This window comes from Oncorhynchus masou, chromosome 15 (assembly GCF_036934945.1).
Source record: "Oncorhynchus masou masou isolate Uvic2021 chromosome 15, UVic_Omas_1.1, whole genome shotgun sequence".
Taxonomy (NCBI): domain Eukaryota; kingdom Metazoa; phylum Chordata; class Actinopteri; order Salmoniformes; family Salmonidae; genus Oncorhynchus; species Oncorhynchus masou.
This window is the reverse complement of record NC_088226.1, coordinates 6,569,961-6,592,726: the sequence shown is the minus strand read 5'-3', so window position 1 is coordinate 6,592,726 and position 22,766 is coordinate 6,569,961. Positions and strand designations below refer to the sequence as shown.

General features: G+C 48.2%; 1 protein-coding gene across 2 annotated transcripts in view; it reads left to right on the top strand.

Annotated features, from left to right (window-relative positions):
• The window catches only part of LOC135555423 (alpha-1,6-mannosylglycoprotein 6-beta-N-acetylglucosaminyltransferase B-like), an 85,650-nt gene that overhangs the window by 47,099 nt on the left and 15,785 nt on the right, over positions 1-22,766 (top strand). For both annotated transcript variants that reach the window (XM_064987833.1, XM_064987834.1), the window contains one exon: positions 13,989-14,120. In XM_064987833.1, coding sequence (XP_064843905.1) covers positions 13,989-14,120 — 132 coding nt within the window. The remainder of the gene's footprint in view (positions 1-13,988; positions 14,121-22,766) is intronic.

Here is a 22,766-nt window from a genome sequence, read left to right as displayed (position 1 = left end):
TCTCACAGCTCCTTCACTTCCCTTGTGGGGGTGTATTAGATTGACCATTCTGACTTTGCTACAGTATATCGGTCCTTAATAAAATACAGAGCAAATCCCTCCACACACACACACACACACACACACACACACACACACACACACACACACACACACACACACACACACACACACACACACACACACACACACACACACACACACAGAGAAGGGTGAGGCATGCTAATGCCATTTTGGGAGTGAAAGTTTGCCACAGTAGACCATAGTGGGGGCAAATCACCCCATTTAGGAGCAGTCATGCTTGAAATTAAGCCTGGCGTGTTCATTTCCAATAGTAAAACATGACACTACCCGACAAAAATGCAAACTGTCCAAGTTGAGTTATTTGAATGCCAGACACAGGGTATGATTTTATTGTAGGTCTTTGGGTTACTATGCAGGCCCACACTGTATAAGATTAATTTCAGTCAGGTGAAGTGTACAAGGCTTGTGTTTGGGTGCTGTTTGGATGCACACACAGGCATACATCCATACAAGTGGCTTGACTAGTGCTCTGTATTCTTGAGTGAGGTGCAGGCAAAGAGAATTAAATCCACTCTTGAGTGAAGACTGTTGTGGAAATTTCCTCTATTTACCAAATCATGGGAGCAAACCACACACACAAGTCAGAGTTAGTTATCAAAGTCCATCTTTAATTATATGAGCTCTATCACAATCCTGTGACTCTCTGGTAATTCAGTGTCTCTCAGTGAATCCTCTGAGAGCCCCTTCTGCATTGCAACTGCGATCCTTTAATAGCAAAGAACACACATAGTCAGACAGCATAGACATAATAAATCGTTCAGCTTTGTCTCCTTACTCAAACCCCAGAACCATAAACCAATCCTCCATATCAACAGGCATATATCAAATTGTCCTTTAGATACAACCAATTCTAAATACAACCAATCCTGGACAAGCTCACGGAGAGGAGAGTGAGGCTATAGGTTAAGATAAAAGGGAGCATGAGAATGATTCCAGACACTGCCATCCTCCTTTTCCCCGATGGGAAAAGTAGGGAGTGACTGGCACACACACACAGTGGAGCAAAAGATATGTTTACACATGATGACACTTTGACCTCTCCCCTCTCTGCGGCCCATGCAACTTAGTCTTGACATAAATCAAATCAAATCAAATCAAATTTTATTTGTCACATACACATGGTTAGCAGATGTTAATGCGAGTGTAGCGAAATGCTTGTGCTTCTAGTTCCGACAATGCAGTAATAACCAACAAGTAATCTAACTAACAATTCCTAATCTACTGACTTATACACAGTGTAAGGGGATAAAGAATATGTACATAAGGATATATGAATGAGTGATGGTACAGAGCAGCATAGGCAAGATACAGTAGATGGTATCGTAGTACAGTATATACATGTGAGATGAGTATGTAAACAAAGTGGCATAGTTAAAGTGGCTAGTGATACATGTATTACATAAGGATGCAGTCGATGATATAGAGTACAGTATATAGGTATGCATATGAGATGAACCTGTACTGACCTCGCCTTCTGGATGATAGCGGGGTGAACAGGCAGTGGCTCGGGTGGTTGATGTCCTTGATGATCTTTATGGCCTTCCTGTAACATCGGGTGGTGTAGGTGTCCTGGAGGGCAGGTAGTTTGCCCCCGGTGATGCGTTGAGCAGACCTCACTACCCTCTGGAGAGCATTACGGTTGAGGGCGGAGCAGTTGCCGTACCAGGCGGTGATACAGCCCGCAAGGATGCTCTCGATTGTGCATCTGTAGAAGTTTGTGAGTGCTTTTGGTGACAAGCCGAATTTCTTCAGCCTCCTGAGGTTGAAGAGGCGCTGCTGCGCCTTCTTCACGATGCTGTCTGTGTGAGTGGACCAATTCAGTTTGTCTGTGATGTGTATGCCGAGGAACTTAAAACTTGCTACTCTCTCCACTACTGTTCCATCGATGTGGATAGGGGGGTGTTCCCTCTGCTGTTTCCTGAAGTCCACAATCATTTCCTTAGTTTTGTTGACGTTGAGTGTGAGGTTATTTTCCTGACACCACACTCCGAGGGCCCTCACCTCCTCCCTGTAGGCCGTCTCGTCGTTGTTGGTAATCAAGCCTACCACTGTTGTGTCGTCCGCAAACTTGATGATTGAGTTGGAGGCGTGCGTGGCCACGCAGTCGTGGGTGAACAGGGAGTACAGGAGAGGGCTCAGAACGCACCCTTGTGGGGCCCCAGTGTTGAGGATCAGCGGGAGGAGATGTTGTTACCTACCCTCACCACCTGGGGGCGGCCCGTCAGGAAGTCCAGTAGCCAGTTGCACAGGCGGAGTCGAGACCCAGGGTCTCGAGCTTGATGACGAGCTTGGAGGGTACTATGGAGTTGAATGCCGAGCTGTAGTCGATGAACAGCATTCTCACATAGGTATTCCTCTTGTCCAGATGGGTTAGGGCAGTGTGCAGTGTGCAGTGTGATTGAGATTGCATCGTCTGTGGACCTATTTGAGCGGTAAGCAAATTGGAGTGGGTCTAGGGAGTCAGGTAGGGTGGAGGTGATATGGTCCTTGACTAGTCTCTCAAAGCACTTCATGATGACGGAAGTGAGTGCTACGGGCGGTAGTTGTTTAGCTCAGTTACCTTAGCTTTCTTGGGAACAGGAACGATGGTGGTCCTCTTGAAGCATGTGGGAACAGCAGACTGGTATAGGGATTGATTGAATATGTCCGTAAACACACCAGCCAGCTGGTCTGCGCATGCTCTGAGGGCGCGGCTGGGGATGCCGTCTGGGCCTGCAGCCTTGCGAGGGTTAACACGTTTAATAGAACAGATAACTGCAACCCCGCCACAGTATTATACAAAATACCATTCTGATGAGAAGTAACTTACAAACATATGATGAATATGATGAATATAAAACATCTTACCTATGTTACCAACAAATGCTGATTATTTCCACAACAAGACCCCTTTTTGTTTTTGTATGCCTTTATACTGTCGTGTCTTTGCCATCATTAAAACTATTTATCAAATAACTCTCTGTAATTATTGTTACACGATTAAGCTGATTAATCATGTAACTGTAATTAACTTGGAATCTGGGCACCAAGAAAAATATTCAGATTACAAAGTTATAATTTTCCTAATAACTTTAAGATATTTATTATCTGATCAATTCGTCCTCGAATTAATGAATTATTCTTTACCTCTCGCTAGTCTCATTCCAAACGTTGTAAATTGTTGGTTATCTGCATGAACCCAGTCTTCACTATGAGTCATCAATACATCAATTGTCTTAAATCATTTATTTACTAAGTAATTCACAGAAATGCATAAACAAACCGTAGATAGTTACAAGGAAATGATAACAGAGTTTCCCTAGTGGTATAAACCGGTATCGCGGCTTGGTGGACACAAAGGGATGTGGGGTCAACTGAGATGAGACAACACAACGTGATAATTATAACAATTGAAATGCGAATCCTTTGCACATGATCGCTCACTCATTCGGGAATAATTGCAATCAATATATATATTTACGCTCAGTGTGTCGTCGGGATCTCTGTTGAAAAATTTGTTTCTGTTGGAGAGTTTGTCGCTCTTCTCTCTCTCTCTCTCTCTCTCTCTCTCTCTCTCTCCCCTGGTTATAATGGCTAGTTCAGAGTGACATTCATTCATGTCGTTATAGAAGGGATGTTTCGGCGGTTGTCGGTCTTCGCGTTCAGTGCTACCGAATTCCTAGCTGCAGACTAGTAATTAATATCAAATATCAAATAATATCAAATATCCTTATTCTGTCGCTATCGATAGTCTAAGAGTTTAACCATGTGGGATGGTTAAAAGATTCAGCAATCTATTCAAACCCTTATTTCCCTGTGATAGAGGTACTGTTATGGTCTCAAACCTTGGCCCTCTCTTTATCGAAGTAAGCTGGTCTTGTCACGCCCTGGTCGAAATATATTATGTTTATTCTTCATTTATTCGGTCAGGCCAGGGTGTGACATGGGTTATTGTGGTGTGTTTTTGTCTTGGGGTTTTGTGGGATGTCTAGCGTTAGTCTATGGCTGCCTGAGGCGGTTCTCAATCAGAGTCAGGTGATTTTCGTTGTCTCTGATTGGGAACCATATTTAGGCAGCCATATTCTTTGTGTGTTTCGTGGGTGATTGTCCTTAGTGTCCTTGTTCCTGTATCTGTGTTAGTTTACACTAGTATAGGCTGTTTCGGTTTTCGTTACGTTCTTTGTTTTGTAGTGTTTGTATTTAGATTCGTGTTACGTTTTGTTCATTAAACAGGGAACGCAATCTACACGCTGCATTTTGGTCCGACTCTCTTTCACCGCATGAAAACCGTTACAGAATCACCCACCACAAACGGACCAAGCAGCGTGTCAACAGGCAGGAGCCACAGGAGAAACAGCAAAGGCAGCAGTGTAAAAAGGACTTTGGACTTGGGAGGAAATCCTCGACGGGAGAGGACCCTGGGCTAAACCAGGGAGTGTATCCGCCCAAGGAGCAACAAAAGGAGGTATTGACATGGGAGGTGGAATTATTCGGAGGAGGACCTTGGGATCAGCCTGGAGAATATCGCCGTCCCAAAGAAGAACTGGAGGCGGAGAGAGCTGAGAGGCGCTGGTATGAGGAGGCAGCGCGGCGACGCGGATGGAAGCCCGAGAGTCAGCCCCAAACATTTCTTGGGGGGGGGGGGCTCAGGGAGAGTGTGGCAGAGTCAGGAGTCAGACCTGAGCCCACTCTCCCTGTTTATCGTGAGGAGCCAAGGAGGAGACCAGAACCAGAACCGGTGTTGGAGGTGAGCGAAGCAGAGACTGTGAAGGAGTTAATGGGTAAATTGGAGGAGAGAGAAATGAGGGAGTTGCTGTGTTGGTGCTTTTTGCATGGAATTCGCCCGACAGAACGTGTCAGGGATTTGATGGCACCTGGGTCAGCGCTTCATACTCGTCCTGAGGTGCGTGTTAGTCGGCTGGTGAAGTTGGTACCAGCCTCACGCACCAGGCCTCCTGTGCACATCCCTAGCCTTGCACGTCCTGTGCCAACACTGCTCTCAAAATCTCCAGTACGCCTTCACGGTCTAGCCCATCCTGTGCCACCTCCACACACCAGCCCTCCGGTGGCAGCTCCCCGCACCAGTCTTCCTGTGTGTGTCCTCGGCCCAGTACCACCAGTGCCAGCACCACGCATCAGGCCTACAGTGCGCCTCGCCCTCCAGCGCTACCGGAGCCTTTCTCCTCTCCTGCGCTGCCGGAGTCTCCCGTCTGTTTAGCGCAGCCAGAGCCTGCCTCCTCTCCTGCGCTGCCGGATCCTCCAGCCTGTTCAGCGCTACCGGAGCCTTTCTCCTCTCCAGCGCTGCCGGAGTCTCCCGCCTGTTTAGCGCTGTCGGAGCCTTTCTCCTCTCCAGCGCTGCCGGAGTCTCCCGCCTGTTTAGCGCTGTCGGAGCCTTTCTCCTCTCCTGCGCTGCCGGAGTCTCCCGTCTGTTTAGCGCAGCCAGAGCCTGCCTCCTCTCCTGCGCTGCCGGATCCTCCAGCCTGTTCAGCGCTACCGGAGCCTTTCTCCTCTCCAGCGCTGCCGGAGTCTCCCGCCTGTTTAGCGCTGTCGGAGCCTTTCTCCTCTCCAGCGCTGCCGGAGTCTCCCGCCTGTTTAGCGCTGTCGGAGCCTTTTCTCCTCTCCTGCGCTGCCGGAGTCTCCCGTCTGTTTAGCGCAGCCAGAGCCTGCCTCCTCTCCTGCGCTGCCGGATCCTCCAGCCTGTTCAGCGCTACCGGAGCCTTTCTCCTCTCCAGCGCTGCCGGAGTCTCCCGCCTGTTTAGCGCTGCCCGAGCCTTCCTCCTCTCCTGCGCTGCCGGAGTCTCCTGCATGTTCAGTGCTGTCGGAGCCTTTCTCCTCTCCTGCGCTGCTGGAGTCTCCCGCCTGTTTAGTGCAGCCCGAGCTGTCAGTCTGCATGGAGCAGCCAGAGCTGTCAGTCTACATGGAGCAGCCAGAGATGTCAGTCTACATGGAGCAGCCAGAGCTGTCAGTCTACATGGAGCAGCCAGAGCTGTCAGTCTACATGGAGCAGCCAGAGCTGTCAGTCTACATGGAGCAGCCAGAGCTGTCAGTCTACATGGAGCAGCCCGGGCTGTCAGTATGCATGGAGCAGCCAGAGCTGTCAGTCTACAAGGAGCAGCCAGAGCTGTCAGTCTGCATGGAGCAGCCGGAGCTGTCAGTCTGCATGGAGCAGCCGGAGCTGCCAGTCTGCATGGAGCTGTCAGTCTGCAAGGAGCTGTCAGTCTGCAAGGAGCTGTAAGTCTGCAAGGAGCTGTCAGTCTGCAAGGAGCTGCCAGTCTGCAAGGAGCTGCCAGTCTGCACGGAGCTGCCAGTCTGCACGGAGCTGCCAGTCTGCACGGAGCCGCCAGAGCTGCCAGTTTGTAAGAAGCCGCCAGAGCTGTCAGCCTACATGGAGCAGCCAGAGACGCCAGTCAGCGTGGAGCAGCCAGATCCGTCAGTCTGCCAGGATCCGCCAGTCAGTCAGACTCTTCCAGATCCGCCAGTCAGCCAGACTCTTCCAGATCCGCCAGTCAGCCAGACTCTTCCAGATCCGCCAGTCAGCCAGACTCTTCCAGATCCGCCAGTCAGCCAGACTCTTCCAGATCCGCCAGTCAGCCAGACTCTTCCAGATCCGCCAGTCAGCCAGACTCTTCCGGATCCGCCAGTCAGCCAGACTCTTCCGGATCCGCCAGTCAGCCAGACTCTTCCGGATCCGCCAGTCAGCCAGACTCTTCCGGATCCGCCATTCAGCCAGACTCTTCCGGATCCGCCATTCAACCAGACTCTTCCGGATCCGCCAGCCAGCCAGGATCTGCCGGAGCCAACTACTTGCCTGAGCTTCCTCTCAGTCCCGGGCTTCCTCTCAGTCCCGAAGCTTCCTCTCAGTCCCGAGCTTCCTCTCAGTCCCGAGCTTCCCCTCTGTCCCGAGCTGCCCCTCTGTCCCGAGCTGCCCCTCTGTCCCGAGCTGCCCCTCTGTCCAGTGGGGTTCTGGGTGAGGACTACTAGGCCATGGTCGGCGGCGAAGGTGGACTATCCTAGGACGCGAGGAGGGGGGACTAAGACATTTATAGAGTGGGTTCCACGTCCCCGCCGGAGCCGGAGCCGCCACCATGGACAGACGCCCACCCGGACCCTCCCTATTGTTTTTTTTGATGTGCGTCCGGGAGTCCGCACCTTAGGGGAGGGGGGGGTTCTGTCACGCCCTGGTCGAAATATATTCTGTTTATTCTTCATTTATTCGGTCATGCCAGGGTGTGACATGGGTTATTGTGGTGTGTTTTTGTCTTGGGGTTTTGTGGGATGTCTAGCGTTAGTCTATGGCTGCCTGAGGCGGTTCTCAATCAGAGTCAGGTGATTTTCGTTGTCTCTTATTGGGAACCATATTTAGGCAGCCATATTCTTTGTGTGTTTCTTGGGTGATTGTCCTTAGTGTCCTTGTTCCTGTATCTGTGTTAGTTTACACTAGTATAGGCTGTTTCGGTTTTCGTTACGTTCTTTGTTTTGTAGTGTTTGTATTTAGATTCGTGTTACGTTTTGTTCATTAAACATGGATCGCAATCTACACGCTGCATTTTGGTCCGACTCTCTTTCACCGCATGAAAACCGTTACAGGTCTAGTGATAGAAAACCCAGTTGGGGTTTTTATTCGGAACATCGAAAAGGGCTGTCTCATGACGCCAGGTCCTGTCTGTGCCCCTGGGGGTGTGCCAATGACTTAGTGAAACTTTAAACAGAAATACAATTCTCTCACATTGACATCATTACATAGCACCCGTCATTTCACAAATAGTATCATCTTTACTCATTCATTTTGTACAACAACTAGATGTAAGCCTCATAACTGAGGCTATTGTATAAACAGCGTTATGGTAATGTGGCGGTATTGTCTCTCATGAGTTTCACAAAATTGTACCAAACAGACCAGTTCGTAGCTGGATTCTTCACCGATCTTTTATACCTTCTCCAGAACATAAATATATTTATTTTTTTGTTGTTTGGACCTCCAGTTCTGTGAGGTGGAAGAAATTCCTTTATTCTCTATATGAAAACTCACTCTCTATACGGTGGCCATGAGGAGATAGTCTCCTCCAGGAATTTACGACCTCTCTGACCACAGCAGCCTGGGTGTAAGGAGACAGAGAGAGATGGTGCAGAGGTAGGGGGATGGTGCTCACTGTGTCCAAAGAGGACAACGTCATGACAATACAATTGACTGATGAAGCTCTAGTCTAAAGCAGGGATGGATGACAAAGACTCTGCTCATTATCAAATCTACTGCAGAGTAACATTCTACCGTGCCTGTTTCCACCAGTTTGCAATTCCGACTAAATCAGTTGAGCAAACAAAAGCAAAATCGATAGCTTTTATTTGCAGGTGTGTGTGTGTGTGTGTGTGTGTGTGTGTGTGTGTGTTGACTGTTTGTTTATTCACACTGTTTATACAATAGCAGTCTATCTGCTGTTATCGCAAAGCCCCGCTAGAACAGCTGTGAGCATGAACACATTCAGAAGACCACACAGCAAAGCATCTAAATCAACCACACAAACACTGTCATCCTTCATCTACATAGATCTATACAACTTAGCCTGGAAGTTGTGCAATCAGGTTAATATGTTATCAACAAGATTGTGTCTACAGAATGCACGTGTTGTGCTATATGGACCAGATCTGGGTCAAATTCAACTATTCAACAAACTCAACTAGCTTGATAGTATAAAAATAAGTTGCATTGAATTTTGAGGTGGATAACATCTCATCTTTTAGCTACCATTATCTCTACCTCTGCTTATACCATGTCATTTACAGAACTGCTCTCCCTGTCTCCCCCTGCAATTACATTTCCTCTCCCAGAGGCTGTCCATCTCGCTTTAAAAAGGCAATGTGTTGACAATATTCCCGTCTGCTGTGCAATCACAAAAAAAATCGTATAATTTAGAAGCAGACATAATTCAGCTGAAAACCGTTTGATTGCAGGGGCCATTTTGTGTCTGACAGCCTCCTGAAACTTCGGCTCTAGCAAAGGGAAGCAATTACTCTGGCTGCTGACTAGTGCAATCTCACTGCATCTGAAGAACACTCCAACATTAGCAACCTAGCCATTCTGTAAAGTGGAATCTGGAGGAATTAATTAAGACCTGCAATTAACATGTTTACCTTGTATCCTGGACTAATGTCAGTGTGTGTGGTGCTTGATTTGAGGCTCCTGAGCTGAATAGCAAAACTTAGACTGTTTCACAGTCAGGCAGAGAACACGAAGACTCTGTCATTATTGTTTCCCCCCAGCTATTTCTGGAAATTGTAACGAGTGGCCAATTTCCTGGACTCCAATTCTTGGTGTTACATTAGCATAAGTTGTAGCTGCAGAACTGTGTGCATTTCTGACAGCCAGAGAGATAAAAGTCTGGATAGGAGGCATATAGCTGTCATTTTCATTCCAATGCATCAGTACCTCTTCCACAGGGTGTCATTTGGAAGCTTCCCCCTACTCAGCCATGCATTACGGACAGCAATGATATGGTAAATCAAGTGTTTAGATATCCCTGTACATACTGCCTGCCTATCCGTTATCTCTCTGGGGTGATTGTGGGTCACTGATATGGCTTAATAATCAACAACATCAATGGTTATTGAGAGTGAGTCACTCCTATGAGAGAGTCAGGTAATATTGTGTTGACAGACATCAGAATATGTGAATAACAGGCAGGGTCCACCCTCTGTTTTGAAACATTTATTTAGAATCCCTTTTGGCCATTTTACAAAGACTGCAGGTGTTTTTCCGAGCCAGGTGGCTGGTGTAGAGAAGGTTTTACAAAGGGAAATAAATTAAAATGTGTTTGTTTGCATTTTGGCAAGCAAGTGATTGTTTTCATGAAGACACAGTTTTAGTGTGGAAAGTCTAAAAAGCTTAGACCTCTTGAGGTGAGCTGAGATGCATTGCTTGTTTTATTGCTCACGGCAACACGTACACCTTTTAATTTCTCTACTAATTGCACATAGAGCGAGTAGCAAAGCAGTGGCTGAATTAGGACAATTTCTGCACCTCCACCTATCAGACTTCTGGTATCATTCCCCTTACACCCGACACATTTAGTTGACGTGACTAGACCTGGGAGCTCTGATGGCGGGGGCTCCTCATCTCTCTCACACACACCACTTGGGAGATGGCACACAACATTTATGGAAACTTCCAGGCCATTTCAGAGCTTTTTATTAGAATGTTGCTTTTTATAGGAGCAGAGTATGTCCCCTTAAGGCATTTCAGTCCCTGCTTTTTACAGCAAGTATGTCCCTGCTTTTTAGTATGTCCCTGCTTTTTACGGGAGCAGAGTATGTCCCTGCTTTTTACGGGAGCAGAGTATGTCCCCTAGGAGCAGAGTATGTCCCTGCTTTTTACGGGAGCAGAGTATGTCCCCTTTTTGCAGAGTATGTCCCTGCTTTTTACGGGAGCAGAGTATGTCCCTGCTTTTTATAGGAGCAGAGTATGTCCCTGCTTTTTATAGGAGCAGAGTATGTCCCTGCTTTTTACAGCAACATAGTATGTCCCTGCTTTTTATAGGAGCAGAGTATGTCCCTGCTTTTTATAGGAGCAGAGTATGTCCCTGCTTTTTATAGGAGCAGAGTATGTCCCTGCTTTTTACGGGAGCAGAGTATGTCCCTGCTTTTTACGGGAGCAGAGTATGTCCCTGCTTTTTACGGGGCAGAGTATGTTACTTTTACGGGAGCAGAGTATGTCCCTGCTTTTTACGGGAGCAGAGTATGTCCCTGCTTTTTACAGGAGCAGAGTATGTCCCTGCTTTTTACAGGAGCAGAGTATGTCCCTGCTTTTTACAGGAGCAGAGTATGTCCCTGCGGGAGCAGAGTATGTCCCTGCTTTTTACGGGAGCAGAGTATGTCCCTGCTTTTTACGGGAGCAGAGTATGCACGGGAGCAGATGTCCCTGCTTTTTACGGGAGCAGAGTATGTCCCTGCTTTTTACGGGAGCAGAGTATGTCCCTGCTTTTTACGGGAGCAGAGTATGTCCCTGCTTTTTACGGGAGCAGAGTATGTCCCTGCTTTTTACGGGAGCAGAGTATGTCCCTGCTTTTTACGGGGGAGTGTGTCCCTGCTTTTTACGGGAGCAGAGTGTGTCCCTGCTTTTACGGGAGCAGAGTGTGTCCCTGCTTTTTACGGGAGCAGAGTATGTCCCTTTTTGCTTTGCTTTTTACGGGAGCAGAGCAGATGTCCCTGCTTTTTACGGGGGAGCAGAGTATGTCCCTGCTTTTTACGGGAGCAGAGTACGTCCCCTTTTTACGGGAGCAGAGTGTGTCCCTGCTTTTTACGGGAGCAGAGTGTGTCCCTGCTTTTTACGGGAGCAGAGTGTGTCCCTGCTTTTTACGGGAGCAGAGTGTGTCCCTGCTTTTTACGGGAGCAGAGTGTGTCCCTGCTTTTACGGGAGCAGAGTACGGGAGCAGAGTGTGTCCCAGAGTGTGTCCCTGCTTTTTACGGGAGCAGAGTATGTCCCTGCTTTTTACGGGAGCAGAGTGTGTCCCTGCTTTTTACGGGAGCAGAGTGTGTCCCTTTTTGCAGAGTGTGTCCCTGCTTTTTACGGGAGCAGAGTGTGTCCCTGCTTTTTACGGGAGTGTGTCCCAGAGAGTGTGTCCCTGTCCCTTTTTACGGGAGCAGAGTGTGTCCCCTGCAGAGTGTGTTTTACGGGAGCAGAGTGTGTCCCTGCTTTTTACGGGAGCAGAGTGTGTCCCTGCTTTTTACGGGAGCAGAGTGTGTCCCTGCTTTTTACGGGAGCAGAGTGTGTCCCTGCTTTTTACGGGAGCAGAGTGTGTCCCTGCTTTTTACGGGAGCAGAGTGTGTCCCTGCTTTTTACGGGAGCAGAGCAGAGTGTGTCCCTGTGTCCCTGCTTTTTACGGGAGCAGAGTGTGTCCCTGCTTTTTACGGGAGCAGAGTGTGTCCCTGCTTTTTAGTGTGTCCCTGCTTTTTACGGGAGCAGAGTGTGTGTCCCTGCTTTTTACGGGAGCAGAGTGTGTCCCCCAGAGTGTGTCCCTTTTACGGGAGCAGAGTGTGTCCCTGCTTTTACGGGAGCAGAGTGTGTCCCTGCTGCAGAGTGTGTTTTACGGGAGCAGAGTGTGTCCCTGCTTTTTACGGGAGCAGAGTGTGTCCCAGAGTGTGTCCTGCTTTTTACGGGAGCAGAGTGTGTCCCAGAGTGTGTCCCTGCTTTTTACGGGAGCAGAGTGTGTCCCTCCCAGAGTGTGTCCCTTTTTACGGGAGCAGAGTGTGTCCCAGAGTGTGTCCCTTTTTACGGGAGCAGAGTGTGTCCCTGCTTTTTACGGGGGAGCAGAGTGTGTCCCTGCTTTTTACGGGAGCAGAGTGTGTCCCTGCTTTTTACGGGAGCAGAGTGTGTCCCTGTCCCTGCTTTTTTACGGGAGCAGAGTGTGTCCCGGGAGCAGAGTGTGTCCCTGCTTTTTACGGGAGCAGAGTGTGTCCCTGCTTTTTACGGGAGCAGAGTGTGTCCCTGCTTTTTACGGGAGCAGAGCTTTTTACGGGAGCAGAGTGTGTCCCTCCGGGAGCAGAGTGTGTCCCTGCTTTTTACGGGAGCAGAGTGTGTCCCTGCTTTTACGGGAGCAGAGTGTGTCCGGGAGCAGAGTGTGTCCCTGCTTTTTACGGGAGCAGAGTGTGTCCCAGAGTGTGCTTTTTAGTGTGTCCCTGGGAGCAGAGTGTGTCCCTGCTTTTTACGGGAGCAGAGTGTGTCCCTGCTTTTTACGGGAGCAGAGTGTGTCCCAGAGTGTGTCCCTTTTTACGGGAGCAGAGTGTGTCCCTGCTTTTTACGGGAGTGTGTCCCTGGCAGAGTGTGTCCCTGTCCCTGCTTTTTACGGGAGCAGAGTGTGTCCCTTTTTACGGGAGCAGAGTGTGTCCCTGCTTTTACGGGAGCAGAGTGTGTCCCTGCTTTTTACGGGAGCAGAGTGTGTCCCTGCTTTTTACGGGAGCAGAGCTTTTTACGGGAGCAGAGTGTGTCCCTGCTTTTTACGGGAGCAGAGTGTGTCCCTGCTTTTTGTACGCAGAGTGTGTCCCTGCTTTTTACGGGAGCAGAGAGTGTGTCCCTGCTTTTTACGGGAGCAGAGTGTGTCCCTTTTTGCTCCCTGCTTTTTACGGGAGCAGAGTGCTTTTTACGGGAGCAGAGTGTGTCCCCCTGCTTTTTGTGTCCCGGGAGCAGAGAGTGTGTCCCTGCTTTTTTTACGGGAGCAGAGGAGCAGAGAGTACGTCCCCTGCTTTTTGTCCCCTGCTTTTTACGGGACGTCCCCTGCTTTTTACGGGAGCAGAGTATGTCCCCTGCTTTTTACGGGAGCAGAGTATGTCCCCTGCTTTTTACGGGAGCAGAGTCCCCTGCTTTTTTTACTGTGTCTTGTTCCCTTCATTGTGTGGATAAACAGTCTTACTTATATTATAGGGAACTGGACAATGTGTAGTATTTATTTTCCAGGTCTGTTGTTATTCTCCGTGTCGATTGTTAATATACATTCCTCCCATATTGACAGTGGATATACAGTACCAGTCAAATGTTTGGACACACCTACTCATTCAAGGGGTTTTCTTTCTTTTTACTATTTTCTACATTGTAGAATAAATGTGAAGACATCAAACCTATGAAGTAACACATGCCAAGAGTGTGCAAAGCTGTCATCAAGGCCAAGGGTGGCTACTTTGAAGAATCTCAAATATAAAATATATTTTGATTTTTTTTTTAAACAATTTTTTGGTTACTACATGATTCCATATGTGTTATTTCATAGTTGTGATGTCTTCACTATTATAATACAATGGAGAAAATTGTAAAAATAAAGAAAAACCCTTGAATGAGTAGGTGTGTCCAAACTTTTGACTGGTACTGTATGTACAGTGATGAAGTTGTGTTGTGACATGTTTGCGGTATCTAAGCCGAGCTTCTGTGTGTGTGTGTGCAGGTTTCTTGGGGTCCCCCCTGGAAGAGGAAGCTGCCCCCTGACAGGACCTCTGCCCTTTGACCTCATCTACACAGACTACCATGGCCTGCAGCAGATGAGGCAGCACATGGGTCTCTCTCTGAGGAAGCACAAGTCAGTGGGTTTTTATAATATGTTTTTTATATGCAGTTGCGGTCAAAAATCTGCACTTTACAATGCAGTGCAATGGAGCAGAATGTTCTGATTTCTCTTTTCAAAACTGGTTGAATGGCAATTTTTACCCTGTAGGCACCTGTAACTCACCACAGGTGAGATAGATTACACAAAAACGAGAATCACTCGCCTCCAACAAAATTAATTAGAATATTTTATAAGTTAGTCCAGGCCATTTTATTTTTTTTACTTGAAGAGAAAAATCTCAATTTCAGTTTAGATTTTTTTCTTTCTTGGTCCTGTGCAGTTCTAAATCAAAGAAATACACGTGTGAACACCAACGTTTTTTTAAGTGTCTTATTTTAGAAGAATTAGTGAATCGTGCAAGGGTGCCAAAATATTTGACCACAACTGTATGTGTGTTTGTGGGTGTGTGCTTACTGTGAGTGTAGGCATGGAATGTTCCTCCCTCCTCTTCTGGGGGAGGAACAGACTTGTCCATGTGATGCGTAAGTTAAACTGTCTGTGTGTTTCTTTGTTGCTGGCATTTCTGTTGTGCTGGTTAATAAACAGGCTTAATGGCCTGCTGCCCTTATTGGCTGGTATTTGGTCAGCTGGTTGGTCCCCTGTGAGTCACCATAGCACTTCCAGGGGGAATCTGCATGAGAGCAGCCCACACAGAGTGATCATTTGGGTAAATAATGAGTCCCAGATTGAGTAATAGAAATGCTTAGTAGCACAGTGGAGAAATGGCACCGCTTAAAGCCCCTGAGTTCTCTGTATACATTTTGAACTTTGCAATGTACAGGAATTTGCCCGAGGCCTGCAAAGTGTCGACTAAGCAAATAAAACATGTAATTATTGGTCCTAGTTATTGCAGGACAATTTTAAGTGATAGGATTGTAAAAGTGAAACTGATAATGTTTCCATTTCTTGGTTGGAGAGAAACTAATATGTCAGGGGTGTGATAAATCTGTTGTTCTATTACATTATACTGTGGAGTAGTGTTACGTTATACTGTGGAGTAGTGTTCCAGTCTGTTTTGTCCCTAGCTGCATGTTCAATTTCCTGTTCCACAACCTCCATTTAGCTCATTATACACATGCATGCACTCAAACATCAGCACACTTGCATGTGCACCCTAAAGCTACCCCACTGCTTATAACTAACTATAAGTTAAAAGTAGACATTAATATGTCATAGATGCAGAAAGAATACAGAATAGTGGTCAATTTCCATGACAACTAAGAGCTTTGAAGCGTGAGTCTCAACTTCTCCTTTTTTGTCCTGTGGCTACCACATTACAAAAGTGGGAAGCGAACCTGTGCACATGTTGTGTGACTGTGTGAAAGCAAAATCGTGCATCTCGCTCATCGCATTATCTGCGATGCTGCTCGTGGCAACATAATTTCACTCAGTCTACCTTTAACTATCTAAGATGAGCCAAATACATTTTCTCCAGCTCAGGGCTCCATCTACTGTGTGCACTGCCTGTATCACAGTATACCCCGGTATGGTACAGGAACGGTATGAAGGTGTGCAAATCTGGGTACTGCCCTACCCTATTTGCATCCACACACACACACACACGCAAACACACTAATATTATTATAGAGACCACATGAGATTGGTGGCACCTTAACTGGGGAGGACGGGCTCGTGGTAATGACTGGCGCGGAATGAGTGGAATGGTGTCAAATGCATCAAACACATGGAATGGCATCATACACCTGCTAACCATCTGCTCCTTTTCCCGGCCATTGTTATGAGCCGTTCTCCCCTCAGCAGCCTCCTGTGATAGAGACATGCAAACACAGCACAATATTTGTAGTGTGCACACTATTGTTTGCGATCACGCAAGGTCACTTGATTAGCCGATGTGTATCAACTGTCCAGGCTAATACTTTAATTTCCCCTGCAGGCCCCCAGACTGCTTAGAGATGCAGGACACTGATAAATCAACCAGATCTGATAATATCCCTTGATTCCTTCAGTCTGGATATGCAGAGCTGAGGAAGCTGGGAGATAAAACAATGCTCCATGATCAACTCACCCTCTCAGTATTCTCAAATGGCTTCCATTCCCTATCCTTCCTCTTCCTTTCCCTATCCTTCCTTTCCCTATCCTTCCTCTTCCTTTCCCTATCCTTCCTTTCCCTATCCCCCTTCTTCCTTTCCCTATCCTTCCTTTCCCTATCCTTCCTTTCCCTATCCCTCTTCTTCCTTTCCCTATCCTTCCTTTCCCTATCCTTCCTCTTCCTTTCCCTATCCTTCCTTTCCCTATCCCCCTTCTTCCTTTCCCTATCCTTCCTTTCCCTATCCCCCTTCTTCCTTTCCCTATCCTTCCTTTCCCTATCCCCCTTCTTCCTTTCCCTATCCTTCCTCTTCCTTTCCCTATCCTTCCTCTCCCTATCCTTCCTCTTCCTTTCCCTATCCCCCTTCTTCCTTTCCCTATCCTTCCTTTCCCTATCCTTCCTCTCCCTATCCTTCCTCTTCCTTTCCCTATCCCCCTTCTTCCTTTCCCTATCCTTCCTTTCCCTATCCCCCTTCTTCCTTTCCCTATCCTTCCTTTCCCTATCCTTCCTATTTTCATATTTTTCATCTAATCTAAAGTATTGAAGAGCATGCCCCACCCATCTGAGGATCTGTTTTTTTTCAGCCATCTATTTCCTGTGTTTGAGGGCTGCAAAATCCACTTGTTACATAAATCTCCGTGGACTGATTGCTTTTTGTGACTGTTCATACTCTTGCTTGCACCTGTCGTTTTTTCCCCGTTAATGTTACGACAACGGAAATGTTTGTAAAGACATGTCAAACACACCCCGGTAATGGTTGAAATGGGCTCAATGGGATACATTGGCTGTTAGTTGAAGAACACTAAAGCTTAATCTGGAATTGAACGTATCGTCTTGACACTCGTCTCACAAGAAAGAGAAGATAACTTTATTTTGATAGGTGTACATTTTTTTGTGGAATTGAAAAAAGTTATAATTTAATACAGTTGAAATGTTTACAAATTAGATGCACTGAAATGAATGCAATTTCTGAAAATGAACTCGGATTATAGTGATATTATGTCTGATCTCGCAAACAGAAATTAAAAAATCCCTGTCTTCGGTCAATTAGGATGACCACTTTATTTTAAGAATGTGAAATGTCAGAATAGTTTATTATTCTGACATTTCACATTCTTAAAATAAAGTGGTCATCCTAATTGACCGAAGACAGGGATTTTTTAATTTCTAGGATGTTTAGATAGGTGTAATCGTGTTGATACCCTTTTATCCGAGAGTAACCTGCTATTGACACACTTGCTGAATTATGCAAGAGAATGTGACAACAACCGTTATTAATCAGGCAGTCTAGACAGCGCAGGTGAGTGCAGGTAGGGTAGACGGAGCAGGTGAGTGCAGGTAGGGTAGACGGAGCAGGTGAGTGCAGGTAGGGTAGACGGAGCAGGTGAGTGCAGGTAGGGTAGACTGAGCAGGTGAGTGCAGGTAGCGTAGACGGAGCAGGTGAGTGCAGGTAGGGTAGACGGGGCAGGTGAGTGCAGGTAGGGTAGGCGGGGCAGGTGAGTGCAGGTAGGGTAGGCGGGGCAGGTGAGTGCAGGTAGGGTAGGCGGGGCAGGTGAGTGCAGGTAGGGTAGGCGGGGCAGGTGAGTGCAGGTCGGGTAGACGGAGCAGGTGAGTGCAGGTCGGTAGACGGAGCAGGTGAGTGCAGGTCGGGTAGACGGAGCAGGTGAGTGCAGGTCGGGTAGACGGAGCAGGTGAGTGCAGGTCGGGTAGACGGAGCAGGTGAGTGCAGGTCGGGTAGACGGAGCAGGTGAGTGCAGGTCGGGTAGACGGAGCAGTTGAGTGCAGGTCGGGTAGACGGAGCAGGTGAGTGCAGGTCGGGTAGACGGAGCAGGTGAGTGCAGGTCGGGTAGACGGAGCAGGTGAGTGCAGGTCGGGTAGACGGAGCAGGTGAGTGCAGGTAGGGTAGACGGAGCAAGTGTTTGGTTGCAGCCCTGTTCCTCACCTTTTATGTTAATGTCTTCATACACTGAAGAAAAATATAAAGTGTTGGTCCAATGTTTCATGAGCTGAAATTAAAGATCCCATACATTTTCCATACGCACAAAAAGCTTATTTCTCTGAAATGTTTTGCACAAATTTGTTTAAATCCCTGTTAGTTAGCATTTCTCCTTTGCAAATATACTCCATCCACCTGACAGCTATGGTATATTACGAAGCTGATTAAATATCATGATCATTACACAGGGTGTACCTTGTGCTAGGGACAATAAAAGGCCACACTAAAATGTGCAGTTTTGTCACACAATGCCATGCCATAGGTGTCTCAAGTTTTGAGGGACCGTGCAATGACTGCAGGAATATCCACCAGAGCTGTTGCCGAATACATTTTTATGTTATCTACCATAAGCTGCCTCCAACACTGCAATCAACACTGCTAGCTAGCCAGCTAGCCCCCGAATAGCAGCACTGTAGAAACTATTACAGTACAACGGTTTGATTTGTTCGATCGTAGCTAGCTAGCTACATAGCCGTCTTTGTATCTAAGACAATTGTGTAGTCTAGAGCGATTTTCTAGGTTAGCTAGCCAGCTATTGTCGTTCTTTTAACGTAACGTAACGCAATCAACACTGCTAGCTAGCCAGCTAGCCCCCGAATAGCAGCACTGTAGAAACTATTACACTCGATGGAATGACTTGATTAGTGTAGTGTCAACATCGCAGCCACTACCAGCTAGCCTACTCCAGCAGTACTGTATCAATTCAATCATTTTAGTCAATAAGATTCTTGCTACGTAAGCTTAACTTTCTGAACATTCGAGACGTGTAGTCCACTTGTCATTCCAATCTCCTTTGCATTAGCGTAGCCTCTTCTGTAGCCTGCCAACTATGTGTCTATCTATCCCTGTTCTCTCCTCTCTGCACAGACCATACAAACGCTCCACACCGCGTGGCCGCGGCCACCCTAACCTGGTGGTCCCAGCGCGCACGACCCACGTGGAGTTCCAGGTCTCCGGTAGCCTCTGGAACTGCCGATCTGCGGCCAACAAGGCAGAGTTCATCTCAGCCTATGCCTCCCTCCAGTTCCTCGACTTCTTGGCACTGACGGAAACATGGATCACCACAGATAACACTGCTACTCCTACTGCTCTCTCTTCGTCCGCCCACGTGTTCTCGCACACCCCGAGAGCTTCTGGTCAGCGGGGTGGTGGCACCGGGTTCCTCATCTCTCCCAAGTGGTCATTCTCTCTCTCTCCCCTTACCCATCTGTCTATCGCCTCCTTTGAATTCCATGCTGTCACAGTTACTAGCCCTTTCAAGCTTAACATCCTTATCATTTATCGCCCTCCAGGTTCCCTCGGAGAGTTCATCAATGAGCTTGATGCCTTGATAAGCTCCTTTCCTGAGGACGGCTCACCTCTCACAGTCCTGGGCGACTTTAACCTCCCCACGTCTACCTTTGACTCATTCCTCTCTGCCTCCTTCTTTCCACTCCTCTCCTCTTTTGACCTCACCCTCTCACCTTCCCCCTACTCACAAGGCAGGCAATACGCTCGACCTCATCTTTACTAGATGCTGTTCTTCCACTAATCTCATTGCAACTCCCCTCCAAGTCTCCGACCACTACCTTGTATCCTTTTCCCTCTCGCTCTCATCCAACACTTCCCACACTGCCCCTACTCGGATGGTATTGCGCCGTCCCAACCTTCGCTCTCTCTCCCCCGCTACTCTCTCCTCTTCCATCCTATCATCTCTTCCCTCTGCTCATACCTTCTCCAACCTATCTCCTGATTCTGCCTCCTCAACCCTCCTCTCTTCCCTTTCTGCATCCTTTGACTCTCTATGTCCCCTATCCTCCAGGCCGGCTCGGTCCTCCCCTCCCGCTCCGTGGCTCGACGATTCATTGCGAGCTCACAGAACAGAGCTCCGGGCAGCCGAGCGGAAATGGAGGAAAACCTGCCTCCCTGCGGACCTGGCATCCTTTCACTCCCTCCTCTCTACATTTTCCTCCTCTGTCTCTGCTGCTAAAGCCACTTTCTACCACTCTAAATTCCAAGCATCTGCCTCTAACCCTAGGAAGCTCTTTGCCACCTTCTCCTCCCTCCTGAATCCTCCCCCCCCCCCCCCTTCCTCTCTGCAGATGACTTCGTCAACCATTTTGAAAAGAAGGTCGACGACATCCGATCCTCGTTTGCTAAGTCAAACGACACCGCTGGTTCTGCTCACACTGCCCTACCCTGTGCTCTGACCTCTTTCTCCTCTCTCTCCAGATGAAATCTCGCTTCTTGTGACGGCCGGCCGCCCAACAACCTGCCTGCTTGACCCTATCCCCTCCTCTCTTCTCCAGACCATTTCCGGAGACCTTCTCCCTTACCTCACCTCGCTCATCAACTCATCCCTGACCGCTGGCTACGTCCCTTCCATCTTCAAGAGAGCGAGAGTTGCACCCCTACTGAAAAAACCTACACTCGATCCCTCCGATGTCAACAACTACAGACCAGTATCCCTTCTTTCTTTTCTCTCCAAAACTCTTGAACGTGCCGTCCTTGGCCAGCTCTCCCGCTATCTCTCTCAGAATGACCTTCTTGATCCAAATCAGTCAGGTTTCAAGACTAGTCATTCAACTGAGACTGCTCTTCTCTGTATCACGGAGGCGCTCCGCACTGCTAAAGCTAACTCTCTCTCCTCTGCTCTCATCCTTCTAGACCTATCGGCTGCCTTTGATACTGTGAACCATCAGATCCTCCTCTCCACCCTCTCCGAGTTGGGCATCTCCGGCGCGGCCCACGCTTGGATTGCGTCCTACCTGACAGGTCGCTCCTACCAGGTGGCGTGGCGAGAATCTGTCTCCTCGCCACGCGCTCTCACCACTGGTGTCCCCCAGGGCTCTGTTCTAGGCCCTCTCCTATTCTCGCTATACACCAAGTCACTTGGCTCTGTCATAACCTCACATGGTCTCTCCTATCATTGCTATGCAGACGACACACAATTAATCTTCTCCTTTCCCCCTTCTGATGACCAGGTGGCGAATCGCATCTCTGCATGTCTGGCAGACATATCAGTGTGGATGACGGATCACCACCTCAAGCTGAACCTCGGCAAGACGGAGCTGCTCTTCCTCCCGGGGAAGGACTGCCCGTTCCATGATCTCGCCATCACGGTTGACAACTCCATTGTGTCCTCCTCCCAGAGCGCTAAGAACCTTGGCGTGATCCTGGACAACACCCTGTCGTTCTCAACCAACATCATGGCGGTGGCCCGTTCCTGTAGGTTCATGCTCTACAACATCCGCAGAGTACGACCCTGCCTCACACAGGAAGCGGCGCAGGTCCTAATCCAGGCACTTGTCATCTCCCGTCTGGATTACTGCAACTCGCTGTTGGCTGGGCTCCCTGCCTGTGCCATTAAACCCCTACAACTCATCCAGAACGCCGCAGCCCGTCTGGTGTTCAACCTTCCCAAGTTCTCTCACGTCACCCCGCTCCTCCGCTCTCTCCACTGGCTTCCAGTTGAAGCTCGCATCCGCTACAAGACCATGGTGCTTGCCTACGGAGCTGTGAGGGGAACGGCACCGCAGTACCTCCAGGCTCTGATCAGGCCCTACACCCAAACAAGGGCACTGCGTTCATCCACCTCTGGCCTGCTCGCCTCCCTACCACTGAGGAAGTACAGTTCCCGCTCAGCCCAGTCAAAACTGTTCGCTGCTCTGGCCCCCCAATGGTGGAACAAACTCCCTCACGACGCCAGGACAGCGGAGTCAATCACCACCTTCCGGAGACACCTGAAACCCCACCTCTTCAAGGAATACCTAGGATAGGATAAGTAATCCTTCTCACCCCCCCCCTTAATGATTTAGATGCACTATTGTAAAGTGGCTGTTCCACTGGATGTCAGAAGGTGAATTCACCAATTTGTAAGTCGCTCTGGATAAGAGCGTCTGCTAAATGACTTAAATGTAAAATGTAAATGTAAAGTCATTTTTGAGAATTTGGCAGCACATCCAATCGGCTTCACAACCGCAGACCACGTGTATGGCGTTATGAGGGCGAGCGGTTTGCTGCTCACATTGTGAACAGAGGGCCCCATGGTGGCGATGGGGTTATGGTATGGGCAGGCATAAGCTACGGACAAAGAACACAATTGCATTTTATCAATTGTAATTTGAATGGACAGAGATACCGTGACGAGATCCTGAGGCCCATTGTCATGCCATTCATCCACCTCTCATGTTTCAGCATGATGATGCACAGCCCCATGTTACAAGGATCTTTACACATTTCCAAGAAAATGTCCCAGTTCTTCCATGGCCTGCATACTCACCAGACATGTCACCAAATTGAGCATGTTTGGGATGCTCTGGATTAGAGGTTGACCGATTAATCGGAATGGCCGATTTTAATTAGGGCCGATTTCAAGTTTTCATAACAATCGAAATCTGTATTTTTTTCTTTTTTTTTTTACACCTTTATTTAACTAGGCAAGTCCATTAAGAACACATTCTTATTTTCAATGACGGCCTAGGAACGGTGGGTTTAACTGCCTTGTTCAGGGGCAGAACAGCAGATGTTTACCTTGTCAGCTCGGGGGACTCAATCTTGCAACCTTACAGTTAACTAGTCCAACGCTCTAACCACC